The 25,106-nt window shown below is 44.7% G+C and overlaps 1 protein-coding gene across 2 annotated transcripts in view; it reads left to right on the forward strand.

The window, feature by feature from the left end:
* Pdk1 (Phosphoinositide-dependent kinase 1) overlaps positions 1 to 25,106 on the forward strand; it is a 316,010-nt gene that overhangs the window by 89,509 nt on the left and 201,395 nt on the right. The window contains exon 1 of one of the 2 annotated variants that reach the window (XM_034323604.2): positions 10,550 to 10,696. The exons of the other annotated variant lie outside the window; for it this stretch is intronic. Within the exon in view, the coding sequence (XP_034179495.2) occupies positions 10,580 to 10,696 (117 nt within the window). The 5' untranslated portion in view covers positions 10,550 to 10,579. Of the gene's footprint in view, positions 1 to 10,549; positions 10,697 to 25,106 lie in introns of those variants that run through there. 2 annotated transcript variants of the gene reach the window in all.

A 25,106-nucleotide genomic window follows, 5' to 3' on the forward strand; every position in this document is an offset into this window, starting at 1 on the left:
TACTTCTTTTAAAGAAAATTAAATAAACGAGCGCCTGTTCTTCGTGAGATTTCTCGTTATTGCCAGATTACACTGTATTTTTTAAATTATACTCGAATTGTTCTAAACAACTTTGACATAGTTTTATCGTGTGGTTAAGCGTCGTTCAAAATTCTTATAACCACAAGTACGCGCCTTTAAATTTAAGCTTCGCTTTACATTTTATCGTCCGTATAAAATTCCAAGGTTTTGTTAGATACGTCGTGAAAGTTAGCTTTCGCGTGTTCCAATGGGCCATTATAGTGTAGAGTAACAATAAAATTCTCTTTAGGCAACCTGGTATCACGCGAGTAACTCGATACGATGGTCACCCGAAAGGATTTTTCTTTTAAATAAATTCACAGAACCACCCTGTAGTTTTCGAAATAACGGTAGGTGGTAATTGTTAGCGGTTCGGTTCGTATAATAAGAATGGAAGGTGAATCGAGAATAAAGGGGTCGTTTTACGCGTATCGTAGGAAAACTTTCGAGGATAAATCGAGTTGCGCGCGGATTCAGCGACGCTTTCGCGTAATCTCCGGAACATAATACGCGCGAAACACAGGATCTATCCGGCGATCGAATGCTACTCGAACAGTTGGTTATTCTCTGCTTTCACGCCGGTAACGAGACACTACTTGATCCTTTCGATCCTCGACCGAGAGAGTTAATCACCCGAACTCTGTCACCAATGGAATTAGCGACTGGTAGCGTCGAACTTTAAACTATAATTCCTGTCTACGTCTTGAGAAAAGCGGCTTTAATCGGCACCGAGGCAGGAACAGACCACGTCTCTGTTTATACGTAATCGAGCGAAGATGAATTTCTGCGCACCACGGACCACAATAATCGCGCTATCTAATTACCCTGCTCTCCCATTCGTCTCTGTTCGACTAAACTTCACGGCGTAGAGTAAAACCGGGACGGGAATCATCCATCCTTTGAGATCATCTTTTTTATCTTTGCATAGGCAACAAACCTCTCGTGAACAAATAAAACATTAATACATCCATGGAACAAAAAAGAAAAAAAAGACTAGGCTATCCAGTTGAATCAACTGATCCGTTCAACTCTCGTAAGCCGTATTCGATCAAACGGTCGATTTATCGCGGTTCAAGGGGGAAAAGGGGGAAGGATCGATCGCGAGAGCCGGGCAATATTAATTTGTCTGAAATATTCATAGAGGGGATGATCGGATCCTGGTGGCTGGTCCGAGCAGCCGAGAAAATATTTGTCTACACGTACGTGGGAGAGGATTGGGGGGGGGGGGGGGGGGGGGGGGTGAACGACAGGGTGGTATGAAGAGGGTGCAAAGACATAGGAGCTGTTATTAATTTTACATTTGCCGCATGGTCGGCGATGCGTAGCTGCATAATCGTTTACGAGCTTCCTGAAAACGAATCGACAAATAGCCATCCTGGCTATCCTTTGCCGATTAAATTTTCACGGCCCCTATTTTCCATCGATTCGCTAATTATGCGAGCCCACTAATTGCATTGCTAATTGCCGTTGTCTAACATTTCATGAATGCGATTTGTCTTACTTGATGCAGTTCTTTGTTTTATTTTGGCACATGAAATAATTATGGTAATACTCGGAATTTACTTTCTTTCTTTTATTCTTCTGTAAGAAGAAAAGAAATCGATCGGAATAGTTGATCCGATAAGTAGACTTGTAATCTGGTGATATCGGTGGCCATTCGTTCCGAGAGATTAATTTGGACGGTATCGTAGCCTGTAGCACGATATCGAAGAGAGAAGAAGAAAACTTAGGGCCGAAATAAACATGGTAGATTATACCTGTTGCCCATGATCCCCTGTGACCACCAAGCTCTCTCTCATAGCCATAAATTCAGAAAACCTTCGCAGCCTGTATAAACTCTGATTTAGGACCTTTTCACGCTTCGACCCCTACCAACCTCCTACAAATCGGTTTAGGTCTCTATTACACTGTTCTATTCTCTTGTTTCTTCGTTGCTCTTCCATGATCTCCTTAACTCGATGATTTACATATCGATTAACTTAACTGGAACTAGTTAGAAAAATGTAACTTTTTGCAAACCTTAAGTGGATCATTGATGAACGTTAAATTAATGATCAGAGGTTTCTTACTTGTTATCTTTTCCTTACCTGATTAAATTAAAAATATCGTTTGTCTTGTAATCCAATGGCAGTCAACTTATTAATATCAGCCGTCAAACAAACAGGTAAAGAGAAACAGGAAAGAAGTTTCTTCGTTTATTTATCAGCGCGTCGTGAGAGTGGATAAACAAGCAAGCAAGCTTTTCAAGACTCGCGATGGGACGAAAAATCATGGCTGCTCAAAGAACAAGCAACCGTTAAACGAAATGGAAATTGTCTTTTGCTTGCATTGAAAACTTCCCCGGGGCTATTCTCCCTCCCTTGCCACCTTTGTCGAGGCTTTGAAGAAAAATTCGTCTTCAGAAATCGTTTGGTCCCGAAGTAAAATTCCTTGTTCTTCCTTTCTCTCGTCTTCGTTAACGACAGGGCTTGAGTAACTTCAAAATTCAAGGGACGCCAATTGTCGCGGCTGAATGTTAGACAGGTCGAAGCGAAGGATACAAAAAAGGTTGGAAAAGAAGGGATGGAAGGAAGGGAGGAAGGTCTATGGGGTTAAGACGGTGTGGGGCCAGACAGACGGACGTATAGATAGGGGGTTGTAAATGGAAGCTGCACTGAGTAGGAGCGAGCACATCGGTGTAGTGATGGGATTAATTCCATTACCGAGTGAAATTATTAAATAGGATGTAAGGTCGATTGTTCAATGGAATGGGAATTATTAAATACAGGCGTTCAGATAGAGTGGTATGGCTGGATTGGGACTTCGAATTTTTACCGGGAGATTAGTGACACGATGGGCCCTAATTTCAATTAATTAGGCCCTAAGTGCTTATTGGCCCTGGTATAAGTATAACGCAATGATAATGATATACAGTATTAATACAATTTTATTCTAATGGTGTTAATGTTCAGTTATACACTGTATATAATTTGGAAACGTCCTGTGTACCAAAAAGAAAGGTATCATTTGCAAGAGCATCGTTCCCATCGCTACGCATCAGGCTTTAAGAACAGCACACGCCTGCGTCTGACTACTAAGGGATGGAACCCCTTCCTTTCTTTCCCATACCATCTTCGATTCCCTCTACTTTATCGAAAACTACCAAGTTCCTATATATTCTTTCCTCTTTCATTCTTCCAAACTCTTCTTCCTTCGCTTCATTATTATTATTATTATTTTTTTTTTTTTCACTTCTTCATTGGCTTCTCGAGGAATCTCAAAGCGTTCAGGGCACAAGTTGATCTCGTGTTGACTTCGGTATCGATACCGATCATTACCGGCTTAGCTGAACCCTGCAAACGAGACTAGCCGGAGATTCGATGCGGGCATCATCAATTTGCCTCGAAACTGCTTCTCGGAAGAGAAAATTCTTTCGAAAGAGGAAGAAGCAGGAACGTAGAAGGAGCAGTACATCGAGTTACGAAGCGTCTCGAGTTACGATACTTGGTCGTGAAACTTCGTAACCGGTGGGTAGTCGAAGTTACACAGGTTATGAGAACGCAGAGGACGCTCTTCAAAGGGTTCGATGACTTTCAACCTTGAACGAAGATGAAAAGCAACTCGTGGGATCCTTGGTCAAAACCTAGCAACATTCTGAGAAGGATTTTATTTAATAGAAGGTTTCGGTTAGGTCTTTAATTAAAACGAAAGTTTATTAGGTTTCAGCAATTTTTTCTCTAATTTTTAAATAAATCTACGATAACAAGCAAGACTTTTGAAATAACCTGATATTTCATCGATGATGTCGTTTCTCGAGGACACGATGAAAGAGAGGGAAAGATCAAGATGCGTTTCGAAGCACAATGGCCGTCAGTGATAGAAACGGGGCTCTTCTTGGTTCTCTTTGTCCGAGCATCAAATAAACCGTACCAACGCCAATATCTATGCCTGCCACTTAGTCTACAGATGGCTCTTCCCCTTGCTTTGATTCCTTCTCTTCTTCGCTAACGATGTCCCCGTCGCGTAATGTTCCTTTGACATGCTCCTTAGGTATATTAGGAGCCTTTTAGAAAACGTTCGCAAGGGAAGACCCTTTAGCGGCACGCCATCAGACGTGTCACACCTCAAAGGTGTCTGGCTCGCAGTCCTTGCAAAGAAGTTAAGTGATTAAATCAATTTGCTTCCACGTGCCGGGTGTCGTCTCTTCCGACTTGTCGGTGAAAATACGAGCTCAGCTTGCTTTCCACGCACTGTTCTCTCTTCAACCCATTTGACCCGAAGTTGACGATTTTATTTTCGCAAATTTTATAAACAAACGTCTCAACGTTTAGATTTTCTCTATCTTTTTTATGCTCTCGTTTCAATCGAACCACCAAGATCGTTAGCAAAAAACTATTCCCTTCCTTCCTGAGGAAACTTTTTCCACGACAAAAGGGGGACAGGAACTTAATAACATTTCCTACGTGACCCCGTGGTAATTGCAACGCGTCCAAACAAAGAAAGTCATTTTCCAGGAAGCTTCACCAGCTCTCTCAACGATCATCCTCTGTCGCTGGGTTACTTTGTGCCTCGCACACTGCCCCTCTTCTTCATTTCCATAGAACGAAGACCTTGGTCAGCGCAGGCAAAAGAGGAACGCGTATACCCAGCTGTCTTTTTTTCCGTCGTCTGCTCTCGGATTCCACTGGTAGCGCCAGACCAATAAATATCCTTAATTTCGGTCGATGTGAGGCATATTCTCGGAATTCGTGGTCAGGGTCCGACATCCAGACCCTGCTGGACAAAGAACGTAATCTGCAAGGGCCTCATGCGTTTCTTCGACGCCGGTCGGAAGAAAAAGAAAAAGAAGAGGACCGTGATGGTCGTGGATGGATGATGGTCGAACTCGGGAAGTAGATCGCTGATCGAAGGACACGCGGTACCGTGAAAAACCGTCGTTTCGTTTTTCATATTCCACGAAAAATTACGTCGCCCGGGTATCGTCTAGAGCAGATGTTTCGTCGTCGTCTTGTTTCGCTAACCTATAGAATGATACGAAACGATCATAGGCGGCCAGGTGAAGCAAACGAGACGTACTTACGCGAAAGAGAGATCTAAAGACTAAGGAAAAAGAGGCTCCACGAGAGCAGTCAGGTAAGTGACGGGGAAAAAGTTGGCCTCAGACGAGAATAGAGCAGGAACGTATACTACCTAACTAGGCTATCTATTTCTAGCAGCAAACACACGGGGCTGCTGTTTCGTTGTTGCGACACCGAGAGAAGGACGACGTTGAACAGACAGACGTAGTAGCTAAAGTACTTGTACGAAGGTCTCTGCCCCGGTGATTCGGTTCGCAGCCACTCGACGACGGAAATAAATCGCTTCTGCGATCGCTATGACGAACGGAAAACCTTCGATTTCCACTCTATTATTATAACACTGCGTCGCAGACGACAACAACGGCTGAGCGCGTCGCACGAAACAAACTGACGCACCGTCTGCTTTCGTTATTTAGAGCTTTCCTCTCTGCTTTACTAACCTTTACTTGACTAAAACACGATAGACGTCAATTTCACGATTTCGATTGAATGAAATTACGACATATTAAAGAATCTTTAAAAAAGATAATTACTAAGGAAAGGCCAACCATCTGTTTACATTTCATGGGCACACGAGGGAACAATATCGAGTGAATTCAGTGGAAAATTTTGAAAATCTTTCCCTGTTACGCACAAGTCATCCAACGAATTTCCTTGAACCCGTTTCGTGGAAGTTCGTCGGCACGAAACGACGAAGGCCAGACGGACGTTCGCGGATCCCCATTACGGCCGGTCGAGTTCCTGTGCACCCTGAATCTTAATAAAACCCCCGTTGCTCGCTCGAAGACACGACATAGACCCTTTTATTCGCCGAAAATCTTTCCCATGGACGATCGAGTATGTATGAAGAGGCCAACGAACAGGTCGAGGAGGGACAACACTCATTCGTATTCGTAGTTGCACGCTCAGGGCCGTAACTAGGCCATTTATGCTTTTTTTCCCTCTTGTTCTTCCTTGAAACACCATCCTTTAAGCTCGTACCAGAGTAGTGTATCGAGTAATTGCAATTAAAACGTGGAAGACAACGCGTTAATCCGATCTTTGGCGAAGGTATCCGACTACGCGTGGCTATTTTCACCGCGACAACGTGTTAATTCGTGTATCAAAGGTAGGAGGAAAGGGTGAAAATAGGGTGGTAGGGTAGGTGGCAAGGTGAGGCGGCATCGAAGAACAAAATACGCTCGCGAGTGAAAATCGAGACGCGTTAAGCCTGGTGGCTGGTGTTTTTGTCCGCTTGAACGGACCTGCGAACACGCACGTCCAGAAGGGGCGTGTGCTGCGCGTTGTGTCCTCGTCCTGTACTGTTGGAAAGTTTTGCATGCGTATTGGTGGCCCGTCTGGCCTCTGACCCTGAGCCTTCTCGGTAAAAGCCGCAGGTCGCTAAAATGGCACCAGACTTCCTTTGAACCGGTGCAGTGTCGTTGGCCCGTCGGTGACAGAAGGTCGCAGGTGACGAGGATCGTGAAACCAGAACCGGTTGTTCGGTCGGAAAGGAACCTGGCTCGTGCCCCTCCCCGTTTTGTCGATCGAGCTTCCTTTCCTACATATCGGCTTCTAAGACTTCCTTCTCGTCCGGTTTGCGCCGCGCCATTTCTCTTTCATCTGAATACCACCACGGTGGGAAACAGACGCGTGCTTACATTTATCATTGAAATCAATCGAGGATCTAGGATCCTGTAGCTCAGTTTCATTGAATTTTACACCCTTCTTCCAAAGAAGGAGAATTATTACTCGTCTGACTATTTCTGAATCTACTGCCGGTAATACAATCAGACACAGCGCAACTTTGGATGTCAGCAATAGAATAGACTTTCTTCACTTACAATGCAACTTATTTATCTCATCACTCGCTTGATTAATCTTGGCGAAAATGACCACCTGACCCAGTCTGGGTAGTCAGGGTCGAGAATGGCCGGATAGGTGCTGTTCCACGTAAAGGCTTCGACCTTCGAGATGTAGCCATGGCACGCCCACCTTCGAGACGTCGTTTTTCGAGACGCTCTTTCCGAGAAGCGACGCCTAGCGCATCCGTTGGACGCATCATCCGACAAAGTTCAAGGCCACGATCAGAACCGAACCATCGACGTCTGATCGAAGCAACACAACGGCTATCGTCCTTCCCCGTCAATAGCCCCCATCTGTTGTTGGAATTCTTTCCAAGGAACAAGGAATCCCAGACGTTCCAGGATCGGCGTGAACCCTCTAATATGAGAGCAGCTCGCTCGTTTCCATGGGATCGACAGGAAATTGCCGAACCGATTGCTTAAAATTCAACGCGACGAGAAAGTTGAGCGGACTCAGGCTGGACTTTACACCCTGCCTCCTTCCACCAGCTTAATTGCAGTTCGCCGAAATTTTTCAGAATTTCCTCCGGCTACTGTCGGTTCCCATATTAAACTCGACGAAAATATTGCATAAGGCGGAAATTGACAATGCAAATTGGCTGGAAATGAATGAGAATACGTGTTGGGACCAGTGTGTAACACGACGAACAGGAATCGTCCATGGCATCGGACAACAGCATCGGATGTCGAAAGGAGACAGAGGAAGAGGAGATGAGAGAATGGAGAGGCAATCGATGAGACTAAAAGCCCGCTAATCCCACGATCGGGGATCATCCACGATACAGTCTGTCGAGGTTGCATCGTAACAGCCGAACGGCGACGAGTCGCGCACGTGTGAATGACCGACGTGTGACCGCCGCTCGGTGGACGAGTCCAGACCAAAGGTTCGGGATTGCGGTAGGTCTGGAACCCAGGAACGTAATGCAACACTCCGTGGCGGACTTGCACGGCTCGCACAGAGCTGTTGGCCAACCCTGTGGCACGCAACCGACCAACAGGGACGCGATAGAGCCGCCTTATTTTCCCAACCGCCTACCATTCTATACCTTAATTGAATTTCTCGTGAAAAATCGCGTGTCGATGTTAAGCGTTCATGAAACGAAGGAACCCATGAAAGAGGAGGAGTGTAATGGCTCATAAACTCCTTCTATCAAATGCCATTACAAAGACGCAACTTTCTGTGAAATATTTGCTGGAATTGCAATCACTTGCGATGCATTCCTCTTTACACGGCTCACCAGCAACGGCAATCTCCGTTCATTCATTCATCGCATCAGCAATTTGACCAATTCTCTACTACCTCGCTCGGCTTATGCCTGATTCATAGGGGAGCGATTAACGTGGCTCGGTTAGCATGCATCCTGTCCTTCGGTTCGATCGATAACCGCGAATAACACCGAGATACCGGTCGTGAAACGAGCGTTGTTCTTCGGAACGACCGTTATCCGTGCGTTCCAGTCCAGGACTGCGTCGCGTCGCGTCGTCGCGAATCAGCTTTCGAATCGCGTCGTATCTGGCGTGGGACACGTAGTACTACATACTACGCCGCCAGTGAGAATCCTTTGTTCGAGAATGGACGCCATGAGAACCACGTGTCTGATTTCCCGCCAAGTCGGGCCGCCCACGGCGGGGCAGGGAAACGTGAGACGAGCCGATGGCGGGAAAGAGAATATCGCCGCACGGAAAGGAAGGAGAACGAATGAGGAAAAGGGTTCGGTAGGGAAGGGAAGGGTTGTTAGCGATGGAAAGAGGAAAGGAAATATGAGAGACGAGAGAGAGAGAGAGAGAGAGAGACGGAGAACCGCAGGAAGAGGAAGAATGAGACATAAAGGAGAGATGGAGAAAGAAAAGATGGGAGAGGGAGTGAGAGTATTAAATGGATGGGTGCGGAAGAAGGGATGTGTAGAGGGGGAGGCTGAACCTCTAACCGGTGCACGGTGCTTTAAAACAACCGTCTAACCGCGAAAGTAATATGTTTCAATTATTTTCTTTATAAATTTGAAGTTTTTTAAACGTCACGTTGTAGGGGTTGAACAATTTTCAAGGATAATCGAGGACAATTAGGTACTTAGTAAAGAGACCGAGTCAATTGTATATTTATTTTTGTATATTTTATGCATTTGGTACCTACTATATTTATTTACTTTGCGGTAACTATTTATCTGTCGCTTGGGACATGGGTCAAAAGTAGGCTGGTATTGGTCGGGCAAGGGTTAAAATATTGCGCGGCGTAGCGCGGCGTAGCGCGGCGTGCCTGACCGCGTGACTTGCCTTCTTCCGTTCCCGCCGACCTGGTACAACGTACTCGAGTTCTCTTCGTCTGCGTCGTCGAGGAACAACCGGGCAGAAGGGACGGAGACGACCGTGTGCCGTCGGATTCGAAACGAGTTCGCCGTCTATCGAGTGCCCCTCTACTACTTCTTTCCCTCTGTCTCTCACGCTTGCTGACTCGCTACCTCGCTCGCTCTTAGCCATAATAGGACGCTTCTGTAGTGGCTATCGTATAGTTGGCTGATTCTTCAAAATCACAACCGGGAAAAATTACTCGCGTGGCTTTTTCATGGGTTCGCGAACGTCTGCTAACCTCACGCTCCAAAGAATTTTTAAGATTACTTTTCCTTCCTCTCTTTTTTTTTTTTTATTGAAACGAAAGGATGAGTCTCTGTTTTGTTGGTCTCTGTTCCCTTCTTCACAAACTTTCAATGGTGAAGTTTTGCATCCGATATGTGAATAGACAAATTATTTTTCTACATGTCGTATGGTACTCATGGCTGAATCTACTGCGGCCTAACGCTCGCTCCTTCTCTATAGATCCAATACTAACCCAACCATTTCGAGAGCATCTCAAAATACAATTTTAACAACATACAAAGCATTAATTGAAATAATCTTACGAATCGACGCCATCTTGGCTATCCTTCGCCGATGAAATTTTCACGGGCTCTCATTTTCCATCGGTTCACTAATTACGCGAGCCTACTAATTGCATTGCTAATTGCCGTCGTCTGTTGCCTTCTTTACAAATTTTCAATGGTGAAGTTTTGCATCTGATATATGAATAGAAAAATTATTTTTCTATATGTCCATGGTTGACTCATGGCTGGATCTACTGCGGCCTAACGCTCGCTCCCTCTCTATAGATCCAATACCAATCCAACCATTTGGAGAGCATCTCAAAATACAATTCTAACAACATACACCACATTAGTTGAAATAATCTGACGAGATAGCTCAGTTTCGCAGCACGATCGATGGAAGATGCGTTCGTAATCGTCGAACAGACGCGCAGTTTCGCGCGTGTTTTGGCAGCTTGATGGGGCAGCGATCCCGAAAGCTCGTTGTTTCCCCCCACCCGGGCCTGTCCATTTTTTCGAGAGCAAAGGGAGCGATGCACGCACGGATCCGTGGCTTTGTGTCGGCGGTATCTGCCACGGACTTCATCTACATCGAAAGTCTGCAAAAGGTGGGGAGGACGAAGTTGGCGATACACGAGCAAAGCCCTCGGTTCCCCGCTAAGCCTCCCCTTTTCAAGCGGTTTCTGTCTGCCTGTGCGTGCAGGGCCGCGGAAGGGGAACAGGGAGGCCGGGAGGGCCACTACAGACGGCGGACGGAGGGACGATGCTCGCTGGGTTCAAATACCTCCGAGGGGCCGCGCCGCTCCTGGATTCCTACGGGCTAACCTGGAAAACTACCGGCCCGGATGACCTCGTGCCAACGCCACAACCGATGCCAAAGGTCGTTCTCGTTTGCTTTCTACGTAATTTCGCATAACCGGCCCGTGTTCGTTTTTCAATCCTCCCCTTTTCGCTCGTCCGACCGATAAAACCGTTCAGCAACCGTAACAAACAAAGAGAGGATCAGTCTTATCTTTGTCGTTCCACTTGTTTTGATTGATCTACAATTTGATTGGGTTGCACGCATAGGTGTGATAAGTAATTGGGATAAATTTAGCAACAGTATTAAAAGTAAGGAGCAAAAAAATTTAGGGGTGGTTTTTGAAATGTTGCACTATCGGAGGTGAACAATCGGATAGGAAGAGGACGGGATGAACGGGCGTTGAAATCGCAACGCAAGCAAGAGGAACGTTAGGTCGGATTAGCCCGAAAGCGAAGTGGAACGATCGAACGGTTCCAAGTCTTTGTTTGCCCTCGGCTCCGGAGCCGGCTGGTGAAAAAACGCGTCTAGACGCGAGTTCGCGCTGTACGGCCGTTTGGGGTTTATCCTGATCCGTCGAACCGCGGGACCGTTTGCTCTCTGTTTCGTGCCAACTACAGTCAGTGAATGGCAACTACATTCTTGCCGGTTTACCAACACGCCCGGCTTCTGGACGGGGCGTTTTATCGTTCCTCGCGGTATGCCATTCTTTTGTCGCGACGTCGAACACGCGATACCGCCGACATTTTTACCTGAAATTCCACCCACCACTCTGCCCTCCTGCTAATGGGTTATGAAACAAAGGAGCGCGCTCCCCCTCCACGAACACGAAATTATTATGCAGTAGTCTATGTCACCTCATTCTTTGCGATTGTTTTCAAACTGTTTTTAACATGTTCGCCAGGACACCCCCATTAGCCGGTGGCTCATCTTCACATTTTACCAAAATATTCATTTCTTTTATGAAATATTGGATAAAGGTAAATCGATTTAAACCTCGACACAAGGAGTTTTGATTAATCGCGTCGATACCCAAGGGACAATCCTTAATCTCGGTCACAAAGGATGTCTCTTATCTCTTGCTCCAGAATTTCGAAAACTCCATCAAACATCAAATATTTATCTTTAATTTTTTCACCGGGTAATCGTCGCTCCACTTGCATTAATATATTCATAGATTTCGTGGCAAAACGTAGGACGGTTGGGTGCCACCTTCCACGTTCCCGCCAAAGCGGATTTTTCTACTCGGTTGTTGGCCCTCGCTTCCCGCCACTTTGCGCGCGCACACGTCGCGACGCTTCGTTCCCCTCCGTCTCCCTACCACGTTGTCGGAATAGGCACTATCCCCTCCGATTGGCTGTCTCTTTCATCGACAACGGACCGTTTCCCCTCATGGGACCTCCCCACTATCGCGAAACGGGGCAACAAACTTCCGAGTGCGCGTAGGGCTTTCTTCAGGGACCTTGGACCCGATCGCGTGTGTGTGCGTATCCCTTGACCGCATGCAGACAGCCGCAGGTGTAGCTCGTTGAAAATTTACGTGAGCGTGGGTTGCCGCCGCGGAGAATCCGATGATTCTGCGTCTCGTGTTTACGTCGACCTCAGATCGCTGTACCTTCCATGATTCTCTTTTTCTCTTCTTCTTCCATCTCTTTTCACGCAGAGATTGCCTGTTCTTTTCTTACGTTCGCAAAGGTTTTTCACCGTTCGAATAGCAGGAAAGGAAAAACACCCTTATTCTGAGAATAAGGAAACCTAGGTGTAAATTGACCCTCGAATGACCCAGTTGAGAACCTCTTTGTGACGAACAATTTTCGGTCATCGTTCTATTGACTGACAATGATTAATCGCCATAAAGGGACAAAGTTGTCGCCTCGAGAGTATTTTTTTTCTCTAATGCGAATCGAAGGGAGAGAAATGGAGGAAGACGGATGAGGGAAATTAGTGTGTTGTCAATGCAACGTTTACACCAAGTCATTCGCGATCTTCATTATCATCATAGAATTTTATATATCACCCACTCTTATGATGTCTCTGAAATAATTTCCTGAACCAGCCATTCTGCTCTTATTTTCATTTCACTTTAAGCTTCGAATCGATGCGCCGTAAGTACCATTTTATAGTTATTTTGTCACCTAATCACGTTAGATTTCCAATGTTCTCAAATTAGCCATTTGATATGCAGCAACTTAACGCGTCATGTCATCAGATTCGACATCGTGTATCGTCAAGTTCCGTTTTTAATTATCGACGCTTGTTACCGTGTAAACAAGCGATCGCGGCGGTAAATGAAAAATTTCCATTCTGCCGTCGAGTGTGGCGGTGTAATTTAATATCGTAGTAATTAAAACGATCGACCGTGTGATTCATCAAGAACGACGACCCCGACGTGGTTGTCGTCGTCCTCGGCGTCGTTGGTTGAATAGCGCGCGCGCGAACTTCTTTTTGAATGAGCTGGCTCATATTTCGAATACGCATGCACGGCCTGTGAGAAACCCTTGCACCGGCGAACGCTGAGGAAGAAGGAACGAGTACGTGCGAACGGAACAAAACCGGGCCTTCTGGTAGCGGATGCGAAAAAGAAGGACAAAAGGGCGGGGGGGTTAACCTAGGAGATGGTTAGAGACGGAAGATGCCTAATGTCGATGGTGGTGTTTAGTCAAAGGGCCGTTTCATTCACCGGCTAAACGAGAAGATCTATCTTGCGTTCCCTTTCGTTTCAAGGCCAAACGCGAGCGTGCCCCTTTACCTATAAATCTACGGAATGCCCCGACTAACGGCCTCCCGTCATCTTCTTTTTAAGGGCCCACCCTCCCTTTTTCTGAACCCTTTCTCTCTCTCTCTCTCTCCGCTCGACCACCTTCTATCATTCGGAATCATTTGGCCCGTCGAAGAATTTTAATTAGGCGCTTCGTAATGCTTCGAACTTCACTTCAAGCCACCCCTCGGTTCGCTTTTTCTATCCTTGCCTTGCTATAGAGAACATCCGTGGATGGATTTTTAAATATAATCGTTCCTATTCGAATACTACGCGAATTTAATCTTATCCAGTCCCTAATTTCTGGAGGGTTGTATCATCGCGAAGTAATTTCTTTCGTCAAGAAAATGAATACTGTTCGGGAATAGAAATAGGAATATTATTATTTCTCTTAACCGATCGAAGAAGTTGAAGGTGGAAATCGTCATCATGGAGAAAGGCTATCGTTTCTTCGTTACTTTAATCACCGAATCGTCTTGAAGGCACGGACCACGTCCTCGGCTCCTCGTTCGTAATCCTCTTCAGCGACGAGTATCCCGAGTGAACAGCCATCGTCGTCCAATTTTCGCCGACGACCATTAGGTTCCTGCTGCTTGCTCTGCAGCTTGCTCGTTCGTCAAGGTCCGCAGTCCCGTGCCGTTCCTCGGCAATAAGAAATGAAGCGAGCCCCGAACAGCATTATAACGAGCTTCACGATGTCGCGCACGTATCGTCTCTCACCCTACCGGCTCCGTGAACGACCTTCTGGCTCGATCGTTCCTCTCCTGCTGTTTCATCGGCGGAACCCTTGTTTTCTCTCGCTCTTCGCCACCCTTCTTTAAGGTCTTGCGTTTTAAAAACTTACGGGCCACTCGCTCCTTTTTCCCCCCCGTCTTCCTCCCTCGCGAATTCTACCCTTCCACCCCGGCGACGAGGCTGGAAAGCAAAAGAAAGAGCAAAACCGGAGGGTCAACGACGGAAAAGGGGGGCTGTTCGTCGAGGAAAAAAATTAAAGTTACCACGCGTACCATCCATCCATCTAATCGTGGTACCGAGTTAACGCAACATTATGTACTCGTTACGGCTGTCTGAAGTTAATGTAGGCGCAACGTGCCACTCGGTCCTCGAGGGATTGCCTTTTCAACGACTAACAAACCACCCTTAGCGGGCGAATAAAAATTGCGGACCTTCGAGCCGCAGAAATGAAAACTGCCGATGATGAAATCGATAATGGCACCGATTACCCGTCGCTGTCGCGAGATTATCAGATCAGGGAGGATTAATCGTTCGCAACCCCTTCTTTTTTATCCTGACGTTACTTTGATAAAAAAAAATTTGTATAATCCGAAAATTGCAGGATTTTAAAGTATAGGTAATGGGTTGGAACTCGAACAGTTCTTTTACGATACTTTTATGTAAGGTTTTAGATGTTTTAACCCCTTGGCGTATAATGAGGAGTCACACTCGCGACACCCTTACAGTTCTGATATGAGGAAACTGAATAGTACTTGTATTATAATTGAATTTGAAGTATAATTTCAATTAAAATTTGCACAGCCGGAAATTTATAAATACAATATAATTTCCATGATTTGCGTCAACATTACAGTATTGAGTATGTAGTTAAGTTTGGCAGATGCAAATGCTGAGAAAATGGTACGGCAACGGGTTAATATATTTTTTACGAGTCAAGAAGTAGTTTATAGTGTTGAAAATGGTACAGCAACATAGAGAGCACGTGTTCAGAGGAATGAACTTTATGATCTGCAAGCAGTCGCGGCTTGTAATTCACTCAACGTTCATTGACACGTTTTCTTAGCTGGATCAACGACCTACTGATTTCTACGCTTCTAACTTGTACGCATTGGACTCGCGAGTAGTATCGTTTCAAGTGACAAATTGCAAGTTTCATTTATTTTCTCTTGAACACAAGTAGCAACGATGATGACCAGTGGCAAAGTTTCTCGGTTAAGTGGAACATTTATAGACAAATGACGATGTTTTAAAAACAATCGTCCTTCGTTCCATGGACATTGACGTCCCTATTTCCACGTTACATGCCAACTTGTTTGAGGATGAAAAGGAATAGAAGAATGAATAATTCAGTTTGACGTGGATTTTCTCTCGCTATTCACGTTGAACGCGATTTTAAACGGTTATCGACAATTAATGGACAGATTATGGGATTTGATCACAACATTCCTCTTGAAATTTACTTCGAACGCTTATACCGATGAATATAAAACATGACCATTGTTCGCAATTTCATAAAAATTCCACTAAATATCTTTTATTAACGTCGAAAAGGATTTTGTGTATAACCGTTACGTTCAGTTGAAACTCTGTGTCTGATAACATACGGTCCGTATCCCCTTACTACTGCGTACTACTTGATCGTATCTTCCTCTTAATATGCACATGATTTTAAATCTACTAGACGATCTACATTGTTTATTTTAAATTAACAGGCTACCGCATAACGGGCCATATTCATGTCTACGATTCTATGCAAAAATTTCAAGTGTTTTATACGACTCATAAATCACGCAGATGTATAAGATAGGGGGTTACATTTCAAGCTATCAGGGAACCATCATCGTATGTAAACTTACGAGAAGTAGTTAGTTATAATTTTAAATTATATTTGTTATGCATAGTTACTTATTAATTTGAATTGTAAACTGGACAAATTGTGGATTGCGGGGGTTGAGGAAAATTCTCAGTGAGCCGATAGAGATTTGGAATTTAATTAATTAAAATTAGGGCCAATCGTGTTACTAATTGTAAGTCCCAGTTTGCCTTTGGTAACGCAATACAATCTGTTTTCTAGGACAAAACATCCGATTCCACGTGGTCCAGGTAACCGTAACGGTGTCACTTTTTTCCCTTATCGTTGGCAATTAATCGGCTCAAGATTAAATTCCTTCGCATTGTTTCCTCCTACTACCGAGACGGTAATTAGACGGTGAGCAACGAGGCAACGATATCAGTTACCGGTCGTACATCACGTAATCACCGTGCGTTTGACACTTATTACTGTGGGTTCGCGAACACGCTTCGCGATAAAGTTCACGAATAAACCATCGAAACGTACTCCGCTCCTGTTTTTCTTTACTCCAATCTACACCCTCTCGACGCTTCGACTGGGAAAATGCAACACTGCAATAACACGAGGCAACAATAATTTAAATTGTCGGATTCTTTTTTGTTCTCCGCTCGTTACAGGCGCCCTGCATAATCGCGTCGAGTTCCATATCTCCCGAGGGTTCTTACGTTGTAATTTGCTCGGTGTAAACGAAATTTTACGTAATTACCCGACAGAAGCTCCGTTTCGAGCCCACCTTTCCTCTTTTCACGAGGAAAGCAAACTTCTTGCCAGGCTAATAATCCAAAGTTTCGGCTGGGTGTTAAGTAATTCGTTAAAACAAAGGTAATGAAGACGAAGACGCGTTAATTAGTGATCTTGTATATGCTACAAACCTATCGTTTGTTTCATCAAATTATGGTCCATCCAATTTAATAAAGTGAACCATTCTATAGCTAAGGTACAGTGTAGCAATGTTAAAAGTCATAAAGCGTCGTTTTTTCTTCGACGCAACTTCAAAGATGGCTGAAAAACAGAGTAATCGAATCGACACCCGTGCATTTTCTGTCTCGTAGACGAGATGCATACGTGAGTTGAACATAGGGTGGACAAGAAATAAGGAAGGGGTGGTTGGGTTGGATGTAGGAGGTAAGGGGATCTAACGTCGGTCTGTCAAGCTGCAGCCTGCTGTAAGGGAGGAAAGAGAGGCTAGAAAGAGCAAGGGAAGCAAGGTGATGGGTATAGGGGTTGCGAGACTGAACTAGGAACGGACGTACAGGAGTGTGACGGGGTGGTTGGCTGGAAAAGCCGCGGGCTCTGCTGGCGTGTGCACGACGGATACGTGCCTGGACTCCATTACAGCCTGGAACCACTCTTTTCTTCCGATAAAAATGAAAAAAACTGTTCTTCTCATACCGCCGCATCGGCCATCGTATCGGTAACTGCTTCGAGAACCGAGTCTATCATCCCCTCCTCGACCTTCATCTCGACGACTAGCCCTTTCTTCTTCTTCTTCTTCTTCTTCTTCTTCTATGTCTACTTCTACTTCTACTTCTACTTCTCCTTTTTCTTCACTGTCGTGGCCACCCTTGAACCTTGCTCCTCGAGATACACTCCCATCCATAAGTCATGGGACACCTTGCTATTAGAATGAATCTGAATTACATTGCAGATTTAGTTCTTTATTTCATACCGAGTGTAATTTTGTATTTATTAACACATTTCCGGAATATGGAATAAGGATTTGGAGCTTGCTTTAAAATACGAATTAAATTCCTAAGCAAATTTTTATGTAGGTACGTTGTACATACGCATGCAGATTTGGATGTTATTTTATTTGAAACGTTAGGATGTTTAAAATATTTGAAAACATAAGGCGACCCATCACTTATGGATGGGGATGTACGTCCACCGTGGTCGAAGACACGTTCGTGGACTGTCGAATAGATCGACCTTACTATCGTGCGGTTGCACGTTCTCTGCCCTTCCTTTTGACCCTTTCTCTGTCTTCCTTCTTTATTTCCCTCATTTTCCCCTCGCGTCTAATTCTTGTCCCCTGTCTGATGGCCGTGCATGCTTGGGATTTGGGCGTCTATTAGAAGGAGCTCGAATTAGTGGAAGGATAAAAGTTCTATGTTCTTTCCTGATGAATTTACTCGAAGGAGAACGAATCCAAGAAATTATTTAGCAAGTAGAAAAAGAAAAAGAATAGCGATCTGAAAGAATTTTTTCCTTTAATCATAACGTCCGTCGTGAATAATTGATGTTGCATTTCCGTAAAGTTATTCGGCTGCGAGGAATGTATATAACGGCAGGAAATTTCACGAATGAAATTTGAAGGAAATCAAGCCTGTAATCTTCGGTTACTTAATACCAGGCATGAGAGATACGTTGGAGAGTAGTAAAATATTGAGATCGATCAGTCTCATTCAATACGTCAGCTCGTTGCTCGAAGCTACGAGTATTCCTCGTTCCTTTTTTATTTCCCTCGTTATTAATCGCGGGTCCGGTCCTCTCTCGAGCAGGTTATATTCCTTTGTCGAGCTCTCGAAGATATCTATCGAAGGGAAGGTTCGAGGATTGCTTTCAAATACGTACCTATCGATGCTCGTGGACACGTGTATACTTTCTTCCTTTATTTTTCTCCTCGCTTATATATACGTCTGATCCTTGTTTCCCCGTCAGCATTCGGTACGCGAACTTACCGGCTTCGTATACTCATAGGGATGATTCCATAGGATTTCTCGTGTTCCGACAAAAGTGGATTTACCAACGTCGATGCCGCGAATAAATCTCCGTTCCTCGACTTTTAAACGTCGCTTATCGTCTTACGCGCTTTGCCTCCCTATTTAATACTCCTCCATCCCCCTTGCATTTTTATCCCACCTTGTTTTCCTTACGTTCACCGACGCTGCTACTCCTCGCGACTGCCCTCGAGGAATAACGTCCCCCGAATGTTTTCCTACCTTATCGTGCCATATTTCCATCGAGTTGTTCGAGATTTCCATTTGAAGGATAGCGTATTGGATGACTGCGAGATGGCAATATTTCCGTTCCGGTATATATTGTTTGAAATATGCTTCTGAGTTGTACGAAGGGTGATCCGTAACTGGTGATATAAATAATAGATAATCGTTTAATTTATAAGAAAAATTGTTCCGAGATAGAGTTGGGTCAACAGTCCTAAAAATTTGTCGCTTACAGACTTTGTAATTACATTTCTTTTACAATCTCCCTGAAAGCGATCATCGTCCCCTTTTCTTCTTCTCTTTCCAATTAAATACACCTATTTTCCCCGGGCAGGCTTTCCTTATCAGCGTCTCGAGATACGTTCCGTATAGACGTGTTTCCAATAGAGCGACGGGACGTTTCCCTTCGCGATACGTACGCGTGCTTTGAGCCGTTCACCCTCTCTATCTGCGATTTCACCATCCCCGTATCCTGTTTTCAGGAACTTCTTCGTGACAGGATGTCGTCCAACGATTCCCCGTTCGATATTTTATTCGCCGCGAGAAAACGTACATCGAACGAGGCAATTACTCTTTCCGGCTAATTGCTCGAACGTCGCATTAAGATTCATATGGTAGCGTTCGAGAAACAATTATTTACAGGCTCGGGCGATCGTTAACTCGCGGCACGAGCACAAGCGTGTAAGGAACAGCCGATCGGAGAGTAATTCATAAATCTTCGAGCAAAACGGCATCGCGCCGCGCTGCACCGCGCTTGCTTGGTCTTTTCTAATTGTACGTTTCCAGAGACGTGGCAGGGATCACGAAACTCTCTCGACGCGGTTACACACTTAACACCTCGCGCCGCCCCTAATGATCTAATAAATCTTCCTGTCGCTCCGTTAGACGTCGCTTGTTTCCTCGCCGTGAACTACGTATTAATTCGTTCGGGCGTTTTCCGCGTTCGAACCTCGCGGTATACACCGCCCAGTTAGCCTTCCCAGAGAGAAAAATCGAGATAAGGTAAGGGGGTAATTAGTAAAATTCCTAATAACTTGGAATATTAATTAAGGTTCTGTTATAATTCACGCGTCGTTAAATAATTCATGGTATCTATCAATCGGTTATCGAACGTCGAAGAGTGGCCATTGGTGTACTCGTTACGGTTTTATTTCGGTGGTCCATTGATTGACGTACGTGGCTGTGACGTTCTCGATTTCGCGTCGTTTTCAACGAAATATTCCCGATTGACATTTGGGTCGAATAGAAATATCACGTTCGCGAACGGCTACGAGCGGATGTGACGTTGGTACAGAAATAACCGGCAGATAACGGATCACCGTGAAATCAGGTGGTACGTTTTATTGGAACACTCGCGGACGAATATCTTACTACGGATTTAGAGACGTGATTGATAAAGCCGGATGAAACGAACCGAACCGAACTGAACCGAACCGGCTACAAACGAGGTTCTTTTAATATCTGCCGAACGATACGTAAGTTCGCACAAATGGTACCGTCATTTTTCACCCCTGTCTCCTTCTCTCTCTTCCTTCGAGTAAATTAGCGAATTGTATTATACTGAATCGGGCAGTCCCTCGTGCGCAACGCTGATTTATTCGACGCCGATTTTTTGCAGCTTCGAGGCGAATTAATTCTGACGCGAGAGAAATCGCACGCGTGATGCGCCACTCTGCCCCGCAGCGACCTCCTTCCGCGACGCTCTTCATCGTTTATCTTGACCATATTCGCGCGTGCTGTTTTAGTCTTTTTTTAATTTCGTAAATCAGACGACGATTGTTGAAGGTGAATGTTTAATTGCCATCTTTCCTTTTAAACTACCCGCTAAAAGGTAATAATAAAAAATATTAATTTCTTGTTTTATGAGGGGAAAATTGTACATAAATTCCTTGTAGAATCTATTTTGTTTTTAACAATTTTCACTAATTATTAATAGTCAGCATAATCGCTACCCTAATGTGTCTGACTAATCTCGTCTGTTTTCACTGGAGCTGTCAACGCGCGAATCTAGGAAAGAGATGTTCCAGGCAACCAAGAAACATATTAATCTTACTTAACTTCTCGACGTAGAACTTAATTGAAAGTAATTTCCCGTGTATGCACATTGTTTAACGTTGCTGAGGTTAAAGTTTGCCGGCATTAAAATTAAGAATACAATTGAACTGGTAATTGAACCCTTTGAGAAATGCCCAAAGGACGTGGAGTAGGCCAGTCCTAACTGAGCCTTAACTCAAGCCTGATATAGCCGAAGCAGAATCTGTAGTCGCGGTTGAAAGCCAGGCCGAGGGCTGAAGCGAAGCGAGGCGAGGCGAACGAAGAGCGTACAGGAAATAGCAGGAAGCCATTGGATCGTAGACGAGGCGATTAAACGGCTGCGTGCCGTTCGAATTCCTCGTCGGCCGAGTTACCGCTCACCGTCTACGGTAAATCCCATATAAAAGCGGTGCAACAAATATTTTCATACCCTTCTCTTGGCCCCGTTGCCGTCAACTTATCGCACGAAATTCCTCTAACCAGAGCACGCACACGTTCGTCTTTACCTCCGGTGTAATTAGTAGCTCGTTACCGAACGGTACGAAGGTTTTTGAACTCGCGATGAAGAGCAAAAGAAGAATGTTTCGGTACTTCCTCTCACGGACATCCGCGTCGTCGCTTCCGTTATTTTATCAGAAAACACAAAACCAGATGAAAGCCTTTCGCGATTTTCTATCGGTCAGACGTACCTGAAGAAAGATCGACCGGTGGAAAAACACACGGGACAATACCCTTTTGTGGCCCGCGGCAGGATTTGCGAAATTTATTGGCCGGTGTCACTTTAGGAATTATTGGGACATTCGTACGTCTCGCGTGTGGCTATGGAAGAAGAGATTGGAGATCGTGTTTCCGTTCGGAGAATCCAAAGAAAGACGTTTTGCGAACTATCCTTCTTTCCCCTTTCGATGGTATTTTTCTTCGATTCCTTGAAAGCTAGAAGGCAAAAGGATCAGCCGGCAACGTGCAGGATCAACGGCCGCATTGTTGAAACTCGACAATGGCGGCGTTAAAAAATTCGCAAAATGGAAGCGAAACGAAAAGTGGCCATGTTGAATTTTGGATGAAATTCTATGGAAATTCATAAGATAAACGATGCAAGAGAGGTATTATCAAATATGAGTAGTTTCTCATTTTCAAAACTGGCCAATTTGTCGGAAGCGACAGCGATTTCTCCTAAACTTGGCGAGTAAGCCGAGCGAAGAGCTTCCGTCCAGCCATTCTAAGATTGAAATTAATTATTTCTCGAGAACGTGACGAGCAGATGGCCGGAAAACGCCAGGTGTCACGATGACACGACGATTTCGTCGTGTTGAATGCGATTACCAAAGCAGAGGCGAGTTTTCGTGCGACAAACAGCTGGAACAGGGGGATTTCCTTTCGATTTTATCGCGTCTCGTTTTGCTTTAAAATCGTCCTCGCGTTAACTCCAGATATACTCTTGACTTTTACTTCCCTCCTCTCTTTCATGCTTTCGCTGCACCTGCGAATTTTCGCCGACGATTAACGCGATGGAATTTTAGATCCCTCTGAGATGTCTCGGTTGCTTCGTGTGACGAATACCGAATAAAGGCGAACGAACGACGATGAGACGGATGAATTTTCTAACGTTAATTTATTAGAAAGAAAAGTTATTCGATTCCTTTGAAGAACTGAAATTTCCTCTAATTCAGATACCGTTACATCGCTCGCGTTCTTCGCTGTGGCCGCGGCCGGTTGCGGGAATAACATTTCGATGATCGATCGGCGATCGCGGTTAAGAGGCGTATTAATTGCCCGTCGATCGGTACCTCTAATTACCAGGCTGCACCGCGCGCGCTGATTAATTACCACCGGCTGCCCACGGCTGCTAACCAAAGTGAGATCGATGCACGCTCTCGAGATATTCTCTTTAATTCGACTGGATTCGAGTAATTATTTTTTCTCTCGCATCCCGTCCATTTTCTCTTCGAATATCAACTATTCTCGTTAACGAAGAAGAATAAAAAAAATTTTGTAACATCGTCAGGTAAAATTTGTTGTACACTTTGCTTCGATTTCTCCAGGATATGGAGCGATTTTCGACTCGCAGGGAACACCAGTTCCCGAGGTGCTACGCCGATTACGCATTTACAGGTAATTTAGTATTCACTAGAGGGGCAGACGAGCATCCGTGCCGATTCCCGTCAAGAAGCCGCGGGTATACGAAATTTAATTAGCGCTATCGTCACGATATGCTTGTCCTTAACTCGAAAATTTCACCACGTACCTATGCACCATGAAGCCGACGTCGGCGGGCAACGGCCGGAACAATCTGCCTGTAAAAGAGCGACCGCGTAACCAACGATTAAATAACGAATTCTGCGAGACGAGCCCTTTCAAGCCTGGCCAATTCGCGGTTAAATTGTAATAAAAATGTTGCCGGAGATAGCGATCGGAACGAACGTTCCGACTTGATTTTCAGGCCCTCCTTTAATTCGCCTCCGTTATCGCTTTCATTAATTTCAAAGAAAGGAAGGATAAAAAAAAAAAAGAAAGAAAGATGTACCCGAGATACATCGAGCGATTTCGAGTGCCCCTTTTAAGGCATCCTTTTTCGTAAAATTAACCGTGATTGTCTTGTTAACTGGCAGTTACTTGTTGCGTTTAAAATGTTCTTTCTTCGCTACTTTCTTTTTCCCCCTTTTTTCAATGAATTGGTACTACGATCGAAGATATTTCAAACGACGGTTAATTTATACGTGTACATTTTATTATTATTCGTAGTATAAAAAATATTTCAAAGAACAGTGTTATTTATAAGATCGCTCGAAGGTTACATCGTTGCCTTAATCCTGTCGGGTTTTACGAAAACAAGTGGTTCCAACCTTGAGACGAGCCACTACTCTGTAATCCTAATATTTACTTTGCTGAAACAAACAATCGTTTTTTCAGATAATCTTTCGTCTCGTCGAGGCTGCAATTATTTTGAACGACCTAATTTGAGTGCTTATTTTCGAACAACATTAATCCTGAAAATGCGTTGATAAAAGTTTCCTCTACGTCTGGAGTATGCACTTCGATAAACAAATTGACGGGTATGAAAAGTCGAATACTCTAACATATGCTAGGCATAATGCGCGTCTCGACGTTTGCATTTCATTCAGCGGTACTCCGCGTTACGACGGGGAGGAAAGTAGCTTACCAGGGGAAAATAAAAATTGGTCGACTTAAAACGCTCGAACGCTGCAGAGGGTTATTTCAACGGGCTAGATGGCCAGTCATTTCTCCGACAGGATCCTGGAAAATTATGTGAAAACACATACACGTTGCACGTAGTAGCTTGAACGTTTGTCATCGCGACATAAATACGAGCAATTTTCGAGCATACGACTCGCCGAGCTACTCGACTCTAGATTTTATTCAAGGATTTATGCTTTCGACCATCGACGAGTACCATCTATGTGAAAAGATCGTCATGCGCTTCTTCCCTGACCGAAGTGCAAGTTCACGCTAGTTAATGCTAATCTTACAATTATCCACTAATCCTTCTGCAGAGGGGAGTGAAATTGTTCGTTTGTATAATAATATTTCCACTCCGTTCTTTCTGCTCTTTCTTTTGGAAGCCGAAGAAATTCCACGACTTACGGAACAATAGAGAAGGATTACCGAGTCGTTCGATTGCCAAGTTCGTTCTACGATCGGGACCCTTGGCATTCGATTTAATAATTCAGTAAATTTACCGAAGCTTCTTGTAAATACAATTTCTGTGGTAGAGAGATACCATTGATGGCGAAAGAATATAGAAATATACGAGGGTTAAGCATAAATGTTGTTCTAGGTAGAAGAATCCAGGGCAATGGCCGGTAGTTTAAGCTACTAATATATATTCCACGAGTATATCGTCGCTCTGTGTACTGAATGCCGTATTCAAGGTTCCTCAGTGGAATGTCACGTCGTTGCTCAAAATGCTCGTTGTCAACCTGGAACGCGATCATAGAAAATGGTCCGTAAAAGGCACTCGGGCAGTTTTTTCTTCTTCGCGATACACTATAATTTAGAGAATTTGGAAAATGCGTCGATGCGCGTCAATTTGAATACCATTGACGTACGAGCGTGATGGGTTCGGGTTTCTCAGACACGCGGGTCGGAGCGTCGTCGTCGTCGTTCGGGCGTCCGGTGCATGCAAAAGTGCCACGTGTTTTGCGCGAA

The sequence above is a fragment of the Osmia lignaria genome, chromosome 9, assembly GCF_051020975.1.
Source record: "Osmia lignaria lignaria isolate PbOS001 chromosome 9, iyOsmLign1, whole genome shotgun sequence".
Lineage (NCBI taxonomy): Eukaryota > Metazoa > Arthropoda > Insecta > Hymenoptera > Megachilidae > Osmia > Osmia lignaria.